Source organism: Mustela nivalis (assembly GCF_964662115.1).
Source record: "Mustela nivalis genome assembly, chromosome: 13".
NCBI classification, from domain to species: Eukaryota; Metazoa; Chordata; class Mammalia; order Carnivora; family Mustelidae; genus Mustela; species Mustela nivalis.
The window spans coordinates 73225767-73240054 of NC_139032.1; the positions used below are offsets into that span (position 1 = coordinate 73225767).

Consider the following 14288-nt stretch of genomic DNA (forward strand, 5'->3'; position numbering starts at 1 on the left):
CTCCTGTTGTAAGCTGAGTGGGCTGAACCCCCAACAATGAGCTCGGGGCTGACTTGCCCGATTTGTAACTGAACCCGGACTGGCAGGCCCAACTGGCAGCAAAGCCAAACTTCGAGATACTGAAGACAGAGCAAGGAAAAGGTGTATTGCAGAGGGAACCAACCCTGGAGTCCGGCAGCACGCCTCAACTCCGCCTCCTGAGAGGAGGACAGTCTGGGCTAGTTGAAGGCAAAGCACAGAAAGTTTGGGGTAAGAAGTTTCAGCTGTGCCCAGTAGTCCTGTTAACCCTTTGGTTGCTGGTGCCATTTCCATATTGCACTTCCCGGGTTTTATTTGGATTTTAGGAAACCGTTTGGAAGTGTGGGGTTCTGTGTAACACATTACAGTTTGTCCTATTTAAAATGGATATGGAAGGATGACTGGGTGACTCAGTTAGTTAAACGTCTGTCATGATCCCAGGGTCCCGGGATTGAGCCCAGCATGGGGCTCCCTGCTCAGCTGGGGGTGGGGGTGGGGGTTTGCTTCTCCCTCTGCCTCCTCCTCAGCTTGCTTCTGCTTTCTCTCTCTCTCACTCTCTGTCAAATAAATACAATCTTTTTTTTTTTTTTTTTTTTTTTTTTAAGGTATGTCCAGGGGCGCCTGGGTAGCTCAGTGGGTTAGACCTCTGCCTTCTGCTGGGGTCATGAACTCAGGGTCCTAGGATCGAGCCCCACATCGGGCTCTCTGCTTAGCAGGGAGCCTGCGTCCTCCTCTCTCTCTGCCTGCCTCTCTGCCTGCTTCTGATCTCTCTTTCTGTCAAATAAATGAAATCTTAAAAAAAAAAAAAAAGGTGTGTCCATAGATAGACTTGTACATGAACATTCATTGTGTTCTTTCTAATAGCCAACTATCTGCCAGCAGATGAATGGGTAAAAATTTTTAGTATATCCATAAACCAGGACACTATTCAGCAATACAAAGGAATGGACTACTGGTGAGCACGACATGAATATAAGCCTCAGAATAACGATGAGAGATGAAAGTCACCAAAACAACAACAAAAAAGAGTACACACTCATGACAGCATTGATATAAATCTCTAGAAAATGCAAACTCTGGAGGCAGACCATGGATCAGTGGTTGCATGGGACTTGGGTGATGGCGGGGAGGGAGGAATTACAAGGAAAACTTTCCATCATGAGGGATATACTCACTATTCTGAGTGTGGTGTAACTCCATAAAAGCTCATCAGATGCTATACATTAAAAATGTACAGTTGGGGGGGCGCTTGGGTGGCTCAGTGGGTTAAAGCCTCTGCGTTAGGCTCAGGTCATGATCCCATGGTTCTGGGATCAAGCTGTGCATCAGGCTTTCTGCTCAGCAGGGAGCCTGCTTCCTTCTGTCTCTCTGCCTGCCTCTCTGCCTGCTTGTGATCTCTGTCAAATAAATAAATAAAATCTTTTTAAAAATGAAAAATAATAAAAAAAAATAAAAACGTACAGTCGATTGACAATTACACCTCAAAACACACACACACACACACACACACACACACACACACACAACCCTATTAAAAAGAGGAAATAACTTTCCAGTTAGCATTTTTCGCATAGAACCTCCAATGGTCATGAACATGATTTTTTATTCCTGACATTAAGCGGAAAATGCTTCTATGTGGGAGACGGGACTAGTGACCTTGCCACACAAGTTCTCCCAGCCCAAGGGCCCTGCAGGTCCTTATTCTGAACTCTGCAACTCCTGCGGGTGTCGGGGGAGGAGACCAGAAGGCTCTGGGGGCTCCCTGACCCCTAGGTTCTAAAAGCACCTGTACCGGCCTCCCCTTACGCCTTCTGTAGCCTCAAACTTCCTGGTCTCCCCACATCCCTGCTGGGCGGCCTTCCGCTCCATGCTCCGCGCCCGACCTGCCTTTTTCGGCTTGCAGACCATCTGAGAAAGCCGACGTGAGCCCCAAGCCTTCTAGAAGAGGCTTTCCAAAGTGGCCCATGTCCTCCATGTATCCGTGCGAGCCGGACCCAGTCGGCTCCCTCGGACTCGGGGCTGTTTCTGAGCCGCGCCCGAGGGGGCGGCGGCGGTGGCTGCGATGTGCGCAGCCTGCCACCAGGCGGCGCCAGGCCTCCCGCGCGGTGCACCTGCCCACGAGCGGTGCCGCCGTCCAGGTACATCTCGCCCTACTGCAGGGAGACAAGTCCGGGCAGAGGCTTGGAGAGGTCGCCTGTGAGGGGGTGGAAGCCGTTCTCTGGGTTCCTCTGGGCACCGGGGCCGATCTGAAAAGGCCCATCTGCGATCTCCCCTCCAATCCACCGACGCCCCGCGGCGGCAAAGCCCTGGTTTGGGGCCTCTCCAGGGCTAGAGACAGTTCTAGAGATTCTGGTTTAAAGATCCTTCCGTCCTTACGCAAACGGTTTTCACTTGGGCTGTACTTGTGAATCACCTGGGGGGCATTGAAAAATCCCGATTCCCCGGGACATATGGAACTTCCCTCGCCTTTCACTGATCAAAGAAAGTTACAGAGCCACATCTAATTTCAGGATGCCCAGGGAAAACAGCTGTCTTTGGTGGTCAGCACAACCATCACAGCCCTCTGGGCACCTGGGTGGCTCAGTTGGCTGAGCGTCTGTCTTCGGTTCAGGTCACGATCCTGGAGCCCTGGGATTGGGCCCCAGGTCAGCCTGCGGGCTCAGCCGGGAGCCTGCTTTTTCCCTCTCTCCCCTGCTTGTGCTCTCTCTTGCTCTCTCTCCCTCTCAAATAAATAAATAAAATCTAGGGGCGCCTCGGTGGCTCAGTTGGTTAAGCTTCTGCCTTCAGCTCAGGTCATGATTCCAGGGTCCTGGGATTGAGCCCCATGTCGGGCTCCCTGCTCAGAGGAGAGCCTGCTTCTCCCTCTCCCTCTGCCTGCCGCTCTGCTTACTTGTGCTATTTCTCTGTCAAATAAGTAAATAAAATCTTTAAAAATAAATAAATAAATAAAATCTAAATACAAACAACGAAAACACAAAACAACAACAACCCAAGAGAAATAGAAAACTAGTAAAGAAAAAGAGGTACCAAAGAAGATGAGGCAGGGATTTTATAGGTAAGTTCTCTCTAATTTAAATGATACTCTCTAAAGAATAGATCACCCTGAAGCTATTCAAATTATTTTCAGGTGCAAAGCTCCCTTACGTGTCTTATGAAGTGAGCATTGTCTTAAAATCTGATAAGAATCATCATATAAAAATACATTATGGATTGGGGCACCTGGATGGCTCAGTGGGTTAAGCCTCTGCCTTCGGCTCAGGTCATGATCTCAGGGTCCTGGGATGGAGCACTGCATCTGGCTCTCTGCTCAGCGGGGAGCCTTCTAACTCCTCTCTCTCTGGCTACTTGTGATCTCTCTGTCAAATAAATTAATTAATTAAATCTTGTTTAAAAAATACATTATGGATGAAGCTCAATTGTGGAGGTGAATTACAATGAAATTATTAGCAAACTGCAGAAATGTAGTAAAGGAATAATAACAGCAAAGGCTTTAGATGGTGCCTACTGTGTGTCAAGCACTGTTCTAAAGGCTTTGCAATATTAACTAATTTAATATTTACAAGGATCTACTATTTAGATGTTACTCTTTACTATCCCTCTTTTATAGATGGGGAAGAAACGCGTGGATTCTTGTTATATTCCTTGCTTTAGAGCTGAGATGAAAAACATGCGAATGGAGAATGGCCGCTCACAGGTGCTTCCTGCGCATCTTTTCCTGGCCCTAAGGGAATGTGGACTTGCAGGCCCTGCTGTCAGTTTGGGGGAAAGGCGGAGTAACCTAAGTATCACACAGGATGATGCTAATGTAGTCATCTCTTTGTTTTTGCTGAGTGGAGGTTCATATGTGTAGGGGCTGTAAGAATCTGAGTCAAACCAGCGAAGCTGATTTGAGGGAAGGGAGACAGTCAGGGAGGGGTAAAGGCTGCCCCTCAGCTCCCCACACCCACAGTCCCTCCCTTTCTTCGGAACCCTGCAAAGCTGCTCTTCCATCTTCTTCTGTAGATTCAGAGACCTCTGGTGCCTTCAGGCCTCCCTGATTCAAGTCTGAAGACTGGATCACATTTCAGAAACATCCATGTCCTTCCATCGGGCCAAGTCTCTGTCTACCATTTTACTCATTTCTTGATTCTCAACTTCTACAACTTCTTTCAGGCCCCCCAGGAGCCTGGACAGAAATGGCAGTGAGTTAGCTCCCTGGCCTGGGTTGTAGGAGGTGGGGAGGCAGGTCATGCATGAATCGGTCCTTTCTTCCTCTCTCAGGGGTCAGTTGCTAGGCCTGCTCTTCTTGGGTGTGTAAGAGACAGCCAAGTCCCCCTCCAAGAGCCCAGTGTTCCCATCTCTCCAATTCCACCAACGGGCAAAATTCTGAAGGTCCCACATTCTTTGGTCTGAGCTGAGACATTCCTGAAAAGATTAGGGCAAGACAAGGGAGAAAGAAGATGGGTTCTCTGATCCTTCCTGTGCAGGACAGGGAAGCCTACTTATTAAGGCAGCGAACATGGGGAGCCTGTATCGTGCTAATCATGCTGCCGGTGTTGGCTACTGTGGTGAACACAAGAAACTCCTTGGCTTCCTTGTACTTCCTTGTACTTACACTCTTGAGGGAGGGGATCCAAGCAATAAACAAATAAAAGGGAGAGGCCAGTCAAGGAAGGTGGAGAAAGAGTACTACTTGATCCTTACTTGATCCTTGGGGTTTGGAGGAGTCGTCTGTAGGGGGGACGCACAGGGGCCAGAAGGTGGCGAGAGAGTGGGCCAGAACGCTATCTGGGGGACGAGTATTTCGCACAGAGGCAACAGCAAGGACAAGGGTGCGGAGATGGGATTGCTCGTGGGGTGTCTGAGGAAAACGGTGTGCGTAACTAATCAGGCTTAACAGAAATGTGGAGAATTAAGGTCATCGTGTCAGGCTATGGGGATCTTGGCTGCTGGTTAATGGCGTCCGCGCTGCTGGCCAGGTCTTATCTCCCAGGCCAGGCTCTTGGGAGCCACGGGGCACTCCAGTTCTCTGGCTTTACCAAGAAGTTAGCCAGTAATTGTCTATTATCCTAATAACTCGAACTGATCCATCATATGTTTTTTGAATCCAACAGAACAGTGTTTCTGAAGTGTTAATTTTTAAGAACAACAGCGAGTATCTCGATGGGCTCGCTTCCAGGACCACAGTCTGCACCGAAGCCCTGTCGGGGACAAGAAGAGCAGATGACCAAGTCCTCTGAGCCCAGCATAGAGATTTGGAATCTTCATCCTTGTCCTTAAACCCCAAAATAACCTCAGGGTGTCCTGGTTTGATATTTACTCTGGAAACATTCATCTAAATTTCCTCCTTTTGGGCTCAAGACAGTCCTGCTATTTGAAGGAGAGCCGTAAAAGGACAGCTTGCAAATAGCCCCTTGTCCCACAGTGATGTGCTTGAAGGCTCATTTTACTGAAGGTGCGCTGCAGGGACAAGCCTGTCTGCTTGGGGGAAATGCGGCACGGATAATAGGGAGGGAGACGCCATGTATAGAAACGGGGGCTGGCAATCTGCTTCTCTGAAGAGCCAGAGAGTAACTACTTTAGTTTTTGTTGGCTAAGAGGCAAAATCAAAGATATTATGTAGATACTGACATAATAATACAGAAAGCACATTGTTGATGAGACTTAAAATATAATATTGAGTACAATTTATTTTTAACAGAGGCCTATTGGTTAGAAGGATGGATTTGGGAGGGATAATATTTTGCTTAATTGGGGTTGAAAATCAGTGTTCCTAACATGTTCTTAGCTCACAGGCTATACAGAAATAGGCAGATGGAAGGATTTGGCCTACGGGCCATGGTTTGCCAACCCCTGGTATAGGAAGTATCGTTTCAATGTTTAAAATTGGCCCGAGGTTCTGGCTAACATTACAGGGAGAGAAAAAAGGGGGAGGGTCTGAGAGAGACTTGAACGGATTAGAAGACATATATTGACACTCTTCGCAGATAATATGACCGTACACCTATAAAACCAACAGAATCCATAAAGCATTAGAACTGATTCTGTTGTAACTAATCAAAAATTGTCATCAAGCTTGCTAAAACAATCAACTTATGAAAACCAATACCATTTCTCTATAGCTAGCGAAAACTCATGATAACCACTAGTGGTTACAAAAACCAAAAACCAAAACAGAGAGTCGAAGCATATAGGAATCACCAACCATGAATACACAAGAAGATTACTAAGGAGAAAACTTTAAAACTCTAAAAAAAAAAAAAAAAAAAGACATAGAAGATGATCTGAATAAATTGGCAGACTTGGGGTTCACTTTATGTTGGTTCAGTGAACCCTGTGTCAGTCTTGTGACCTTCAAAACTTGTGCTGCGGTGACTTGTTAAGCAAAACAGAAAATCAGGGGTGCCTGGGTGGCTCAGTGAGTTAAGGCCTCTGCCTTCGGCTCAGGTCATGATCCCAGGGTCCTGGGATGGAGCCCCGCATCGGGCTCTCTGCTCAGCAGGGAGCCTCCTTCCCCCTCTCTCTCTGCCTGCCTCTCTGCTTACTGGTGATCTCTGTCTGTGAAATAAATAAATAAAATCTTTAAAACAAAACAAAACAAAAACAGAAAATCAACCTGGGACACATGTCTCCCATTCCACTGGATGCAAATACACTTTCCTTGCTATATGTTGAGGCCCAAGCAGAGTTTCCTTGCATATATTTTTAACTCCTGGAAGGAAACGTGGCATATATGACCTACTGAGTAATCCTAATTCGCACTTGTCTGCCTTTGAAATATTGCTCACTGGGGCTCTTTGCAGCAAATTTATTTCCCTTCCTTTACTCAATTTGTTTTCAGGCCCTAAGAATGTGTTGATGGCCAGTGAGGTGATAGTTAGGATGATAAGAAATAAAAACAAAAACAAAAACCTTGGGATTGGGGTGCCTGGGTGGCTCAGTGGGTTAAAGCCTCTGCCTTCAGCTCAGGTCATGATCCCAGTGTCCTGGGATTGAGCCCCACATTGGGCTCTCTGCTCAGCAGGGAGCCTGCTGTCTCCTCTGTCTCTCTGCCTGCCTCTCTGCCTACCTGTAATCTCTGTCAAATAAATAAATAAATAATCTAAAAAAAAAAACAAGGCAAAAAAAAAAACCTTAGGATTTAAGTATCATGGTGGAGAATTCCTGGTCGGACTTGGCTGGGAGCTGGGACCTCCAGTTCCTGAACAAAGTGCACCAAGAAGCAGTAGCATAGCTCCTGGTAGTGGCAGGTTCCGCCATCTTTTGTAGGATTCCTGATTCCATTAGATACTCTAGAAGATGTTTAAATGGGTTTGAAAACATGATGCCTTTCTCTCTGTAAGTCTTTTTGGTGAAATAACCCACTTGGGTTGACATCAGCAAGATGGCGGAAGAGGCGGTGTGAGCCCTCATCCCCTCCCAGAATCACCTGTTTCAGGCACCACTTGTGGGGGAGAATCCCTCGGTGGGAGTTGGGAAGTACACCTGGGAGGTTCCAGCACCCAGGTGGAGCAACATAATCCAATACTAGAAGCACCGAAGAAAGTTAAAGGAATAGTTTCACTTCACCTGTGTTACGGCACCCCCTGGGTGGCACAGCATTGGCGTCTCTGGGAGCTCATGAGAAAGCAGAATCTCAGGGAGGGTCACGGCTTCTTTACCCCGAAGTGAAGCAGTTGTAAGCGTGGCTGTGAAGTGGCTGTCAAGTCTTAGTAGGACAGAAGTAGGATGTAAGGCTGTGCTGTAAAAAGGTCACAAGCCTGCAGGCAAAGAAGGTGTTACGGCCCATTGCACCCAAATCCTTTGTTTCCAATGGGCTCAAAGTAACCACTTTAAATTAAGAAAGGGAGATGGGGTGGGAAGGGCATAAATGTCAATCTAGAAAATCCCGGTGTTTCCAGGCTTAAATCTATGCTTGCATAAGATTTTGGGGGATCTTGTTATCCATTCAGGAGAAGTCAAGAGTTAAACGCATCAGAAGCCTACTACTGTCTTTGAAGACATTTGCATTGCCAAAAGAAATTTAGGTCTGGCCTGTAGCAAAAGCATGTGACTCTTTAATCCTCAAAGTAATCTCTCCAAGCTTTGACAAGTGGAACGTGGGTGTGGCTGATGGTGCAATGAACCAGAAGCTCCCAGAGCCAGGGGCCACAGAGGACAGTGGGCATAAGACCATGTTTCCACCACATTCTCCTTTCTCTCACTTCCTACAACTCTGCTTAACCACACGGCTGAAGACAACTGTCCTAGAGTTGGAGAAATAAGATAGAAAGAACAGAATTGCCAGTCCACTTGGAACTCTTGCTTCAGATTATTCATGGGAGGGCAAAATTAATTCTATCTTCATCATAGGTTATGGTAGGGTTCTCCCTCCTTTTTTTCTTTTTTTTTTTTTAATAGCAGGCAAGGTAGATCAACTAATGAAGTGTCCCAAACTGAGATCTTGAGGTCCTTCCCCACTACACCAGTTCCTCCAGCTGACTGGAGAAAATGGCAATTCCATCCTCCTAGTTGTCCAGGCCAAACTCCTTGGAGGGTCCTATGTCCTAGTCCCTAAGCATGCATAGCATTAAAGCAGACCTAGCATTTGTGATTTAGCTTGGTGCCTCCCAGAATTCCAGGAGTAGGTCCCAGTTCTAGTCCTAAAAAGATTAATACTCTTCAACCAAAGATCACCAGGAACATACTGGAGTTGAACAAGTTGGGTTAATTATTGCAGGAAGGAAGAGCGTCACCATGGGGAACCATGAGCATCTCGGTAAGAGAGGGTTAGGAAGAACCTACTACAGGATTTGGGGAGGATCTGGGGAAACTCTTGATTGGGTGCAGTCAGAAAGCAGGGGCAAGTCAGATTGGTTATCTTAATAAATCTTATCCATAAGGAGAGGACATGAACCTGAGAATAAACATGTAGAATTCACTCATTTTAGGAGAGAGAGGGCATATTTGCACAATGACCTTATGATCTCAGAGTGACGTAGTCTGATGTTGATGTTTGATGAGGTTGTTGATGTGTAATTGGATCAATAGTGGTCTAGCTGTGAGCATCATGGCCAACTTGTGATAACACGGAAGCCTAGTGGTGGGAGTCAGGCTGGTTCCAGAATAGCAGGGCCTGTTTTTTTCCTTCTTAAATGGGTGGTGGTATCTCCTTTGCAGGCCACAGGCAGTCAGCTTCCTTCTGTGACCCCGCTGGCCACTGTGACACTTGCTCCCAACCCTGCGCGAGTCACTGCATGAGGGACCCAGCTCTGTACTCAGAACCCAGAGGACTGGGCTCTGCTGCTCTGGCTTGTTTGCCCACATCATTTCTTTCTTCCCCTGCCTTACCCTTCCATTTCCAGAAAGACTGCTCTGCTTCTGATCTACAGACATCCTCACTCCTTGCTTTCCAGTATTCTGAACATTTCTTGGCTCATTTGCATCAAGTGTCTGGAGTTGGAGGGTAGGTCTCATGTGAGCTCAAGCTGCCATCTTGACCTGAGAACAACAGGGGGTCTTTCTGTGCCTCCCTCTTGGCTGTCATATGATGCTATGCAGCCATCTCCTGTCATTAATGGGGCCTTCCTTGTATTGTTATTGTTGGTAATGTCTTAAGTGTTCTCAAGGGTATGTTAAACCATGCCCTTCTGGGTATTAGCTGTTCTATCCCTGAAGTGTTAACATTTAAAAATGAGGGGGTTCTATGGGGCCCCTGGGTTGCTCAGTCAGTTAAGCATCGGCCTTTGGCTCAGGTCATGATCTCAGGGTCCTGGGACCAAGCCCTGCATCAGGCTCCCTGCTAAGTGGGAGTCTGCCTCTGCCCCTCCCCTCCACTCGTGCTCTCTTTCTCTCTTGCTTTCTCTCTCTCTCTCAAATAAATAAATAAAATCTTTTTTTCTTTGACATAAATAAAATCTTTATTTCTTTATTTATTAAATTAAATTAAATTAATTAAATTAAATTATTTCTTTATTAAATTAAATAAAGATAAATAATCTTTATTTCTTTCTTTGACATAAATAAAAAATAAAATCTTTTTTCTTAATCAGTTAAACTTTTTAAAAAATATTTTATTTATTTATTTCACACAGAAAGAACACAAGTAGGCAGAGTGGCAGGCAGAGAGAGAGGGGGAAGCAGGCTCCCTGCTGAGCAGGGAGCCCAATCCGAGGACCCTGAGACTATGACCTGAGCTGAAAGCAGAGGCTTAACCCACTGAGCCACCCAGGTGCCCCCAAAATCTTAAAAAAAAAGAAAAAAAGAGGAGTCTTAGGGGCACTTGGGTGGCTCAATAAGTTAAACATCTGATTCTTTTGATTTTGGCTCATGTTGTGATCTCAGGGTACTGGATTCGAGCCCCAGGTTGAGCTCCATGCTCAGTGGGGAGTCTGCTTGAGATTCTCTCTCTTGCTCTGCCCCCTTAAATCAATCAATCAATCAATCTTTTTAGGAAATGAGGGGTCCTAGATTTTCTTGAGATCTGACATCAGAGAGATGGCTACTCCATCTGACAGACTTGTTGCATCACTGTGTGGTGCACCTGAAACTACTGTAACATTGTGTGTCAACCATCCTTCAGTTAAAGAAAAAATGAGGGATCTCCCCCTGACTAGTTGACTTTTTACATAGCCTTTCGCCATATTTTAGCCAAGCAGGCCAAATGCTGAAGTCTGGAGCAGTAAGTCTGAACCTAACTTATTCTTCTGACCTGGAGGAAGAGTACAATGTGGGGAGAGCCACATGCCTCTAAAGTCTTCCCTCATTAGCCATATGTCCTTAATGACCAAGGCATTCCTTTTGTATGACAACCCCACCCAGGTCTTGCTAAGCTTTATGCTATTGCAAAAGGTTTGTAAGTGGAGGTGGATCTTTAATTTCCCTTTCCCCAAAGCTCATAAGCTCCCCAAAGAAGAGGCTGATGTCATTTTGGCCCCCTTGATGCCTCCTGACTGTAGCAAGTGCAAACTGTGGAACATAGGGATTGCTCACACTTCATAGAATTTCACTCAGTATGTTCACAGTAGATAAGTGTAGCGATTGAAAGAGCTTTACCAAGAGAATGGAAGGACACTGACCATCTCCTAGAATGAATGACATGGAGAAGCTGAGAAATGGGGACATGTCCTGAAACATGTTGAGCCGGTACCAAGGTCAGCAGCATCCATCTGTCAGCACCATTGAAAAAAGAGAATTCTAGGATGGGGCAAACTCTGGGCATGGCTGTCTTATCAGGTCACTAAGAAATAGACAAATCAAAGGGTAAGTGGCATTCACAGGGACAGATAATTACTACAGAGGAGGGAGAAACTCAGGAACGATTCTGAGAAGCTAGAGAAAGACTATGGGTTCAGAGGTCACCCCCCCATTTGTTTGTCATCAGCCCCACGTCTCTCATATACACAAAGACAAACCACAGGACTGCAAGGCTAATCATTTATTGCCCAGGTAGAAGAAGGTCTTATTCATGGTAGAGTTCTCCTGGGTATGGCAAAGAGAGTTGGAAGTTAGGAGGAAATCTTTGATTCTTGGTCGGTTGATGAGTTTTCCTAGACAATTAGGGAAGATCCTGAAAATGCAGACAGAGCTAATTCTTCCACAAGTGATAATGGAAATCAACACTTGTTACTAGATGGCGTGGGGACCACGGAAGGGAAGATCCTGGAGCCCAGATGAGGAAGTATTCACTCAGCGCTAAATCAGCAGATGAAAAAGAGAACACAGAAATGTATTAAGCACTTCATGGATTGAATTAGGAGCAAAAAAAAAAAAAAATTTATTATCAAGCCAAATGGTGAAGAAGAAGATATCAACCTGTGTTCTAACCTACATTATTTGCCAGAATAGGGGAGGGAGGACAATGAGTAAATGCCTTTTTTTTTTTTTCTGTTGCTGATTCCATCTCAATCTTCCCCAAACTGAATCTATGAAACAAAGAAAGGAAGCAAAGAGGGATGCCTGGTTTGTTTCTGCCATTGAAGAGTTTTAGATAAATGGAGAGATAATGGCAAAGCCATAGCTACCTTTAATAAAGGCTGACTTTATGCAACCCACAGTATCTTAACGAAGCTCCACAATATATCTAAGCGAGGAAACCAAAGAGAAAATTCAGAGTCTATTTTCCAGCTTACAAGACAAGGAGGCATTCAGACAGCTCTAGTCTGAGATGAGAAGTTAAAGATGTGCAGAGATTGAAGGAAGAAATGTTTGCCATACATTAGAGGGTGAGATGGCTTCTGGGCACAGAAGATAGACCATGAACACAGGAATGGGTGTTAGCACCAATCTTCAGGAATGTGTATGAAACTCACACCCTGTTACTCTTTCCCCCTTTTCAAATGTTTAAGTCTTAATCATTTTTAGCACGTCATCAGTCTTTCGCCAGCATTCTGTCCGAGAGGTAACTCAGTAGGGGAGACATTGTTGTTCCCCTTGTATTTTTTAGGTCATTTGTTCAAAAGCTCATGGTAGGAATGAGTCCTGAACCCAGCCACTCCAATTCCACATCTCAAGCTCTCCCCATAAGCTTCCTTACCAAATTATTTTCATTATCATCTTTAGACACAAACCCCTAATGCTTCTGGAAGGGACTCATCCCTGGGCCACCCTCTCCACCAGAGATCACCAACCTGGCGTCCTGGTCCTCTTCACTCTCCTGGGCCTGGAGACAGCGATCTGGAAAGACAGAGCACATGAGAACACTGACATCAGTTCACTTTCCAGGGTAAGACAAAGGGGACTGATTGGGGGCATTGTCTTCTCTTGTTTTTTTCCCCTTCAGTAACATCAGAATTTAGGAAGGGAAAACCAAAAATAGCTAAACTTACCAACTTTGGTCAGGTCGAGTATGTTTTCCTTAACAATTCCATGTTTTTGGCAATATTTCACAAACCTTTTCTTGACTTCTTCACTCACGTCTGGTTCTCGAGCTGTGGGAAGAGTGACAGGAACTCTTGTGTCTTACATATGATGTCACTGAGGCTTGTGATGGGGTGGCTCCAGATGGACGGGGAAATGGAGAGCACTGATTGGGTGCCTAGGTGGAAGTCTTGGGGATGAGTTATAACCTGTCTTGAATGTGACATCTTCAGGATATACTTCTGGCATGATGAAAGATGTTATCATTTTCCCATCACCAAATCTGAGGGATTACCAAAGGTGAGCATCTGTCTTCAGGGGAGCTAAGACATTCCAGGATAAAATTGGGAGGACTGCTTTGTCTTCAGACTTACCTCCCTTCTTCTCCCTCCCCACCCCAAGATGAGTGTCAGCGTGAAAATACTCTACCATAGAGTTCCATCAGTTGGAATGTGTTCTCCTCCTTGAAATTCACAAGATGAAATATAATATAGTCAGTGTAGTCTGTTTCAACAATGCTAAATAAATTGTATCCATCATCTGTGGAGGAAACAGAATACAGCTCAGAGCTTGTGTGGTCCATGGGAAGCAAGGGAAACCCTTTACCTGGTCTCATCCACAAAACAAATTCAAGTGCATATGGTGGAAGAGATAGAGAGTGATATCTAAGGCCCTCATCTATATCTCCCGTGGGCTTCATGAGGCAACATCCCAAGAGATATTGGTACAATGACTACTAGTGGTAGAAAAATTTAACCAAAGTGTCAACTTATGCTCTATCATCCTCCCTGAGACTCACCTACCACTCCTGACCATCTCTGCCAACACTGGTTCTCTGTCCTCTCTACAAGCCCCACTGGCTTTCCATACCCGGTGCTATATGCTGAGCCATGTGCTGTGGCAATGGCCCACCAGACATCATCAGAAATTGGGCAGGGAATGAGAAGCCGTCCTGCCACTTGTTTTTCTGCCAATTTTCTTTCCTTGGTGGACGTATATATAACCAAACTGCCTTCTTTATCTGATGGTATGATGTGCCAGGTATTGGCTTTTGTATGCAAGATTCTTCCTAATTCAGGATATTGTCTATCAGATGGCCCCCATTATATCATGTGCATAAACACTGATCAGGAATGGGTCAAGATCCTGAAGATATTGGGGTTTAGTAAATTCTTGGGCTTGGAAGTAGAATATAGAAAGACGTTTTCATGTACTTACACACAACACTATATTCACCATCCTTTTCTGTTTTGTCAGTAACCAGAGAAATTTCAATACACTTTCCATCCACTCTGTAAAACAGAATAAGCTGACATCCCAGAGTATTGATGGACTGGCTCTCTCATACTCTACTTATGAGTTTCTGATTCCACTTAACTGTTGAACACTTTGGGGGTGCAGTTTCCAAAGAGCTTTTATTTGCATTACTTCACTTCAGGTGACACTTTACGAAT

At 45.5% G+C, this 14288-nt stretch overlaps 1 protein-coding gene across 5 annotated transcripts in view; it reads right to left on the reverse strand.

Moving 5' to 3' along the window:
• Positions 1–7243: 7243 nt before the first annotated feature.
• Positions 7244–14288, reverse strand: part of LOC309847141 (lipocalin Can f 6.0101-like) — a 35150-nt gene continuing 28105 nt past the window's right edge. For 3 of the 5 annotated variants that reach the window (XM_082697027.1, XM_082697028.1, XM_082697024.1), the window contains 5 exons: positions 14053–14126; positions 13264–13374; positions 12804–12905; positions 12606–12651; positions 11724–11900 (listed from right to left, as the gene is read on the reverse strand). In XM_082697027.1, coding sequence (XP_082553153.1) covers positions 11798–11900; positions 12606–12651; positions 12804–12905; positions 13264–13374; positions 14053–14126 — 436 coding nt within the window. In that variant the 3' untranslated portion in view covers positions 11724–11797. Of the gene's footprint in view, positions 7758–11398; positions 11671–11723; positions 11901–12605; positions 12652–12803; positions 12906–13263; positions 13375–14052; positions 14127–14288 lie in introns of those variants that run through there. The other 2 variants (XM_082697025.1, XM_082697026.1) reach the window with 2 other exon arrangements.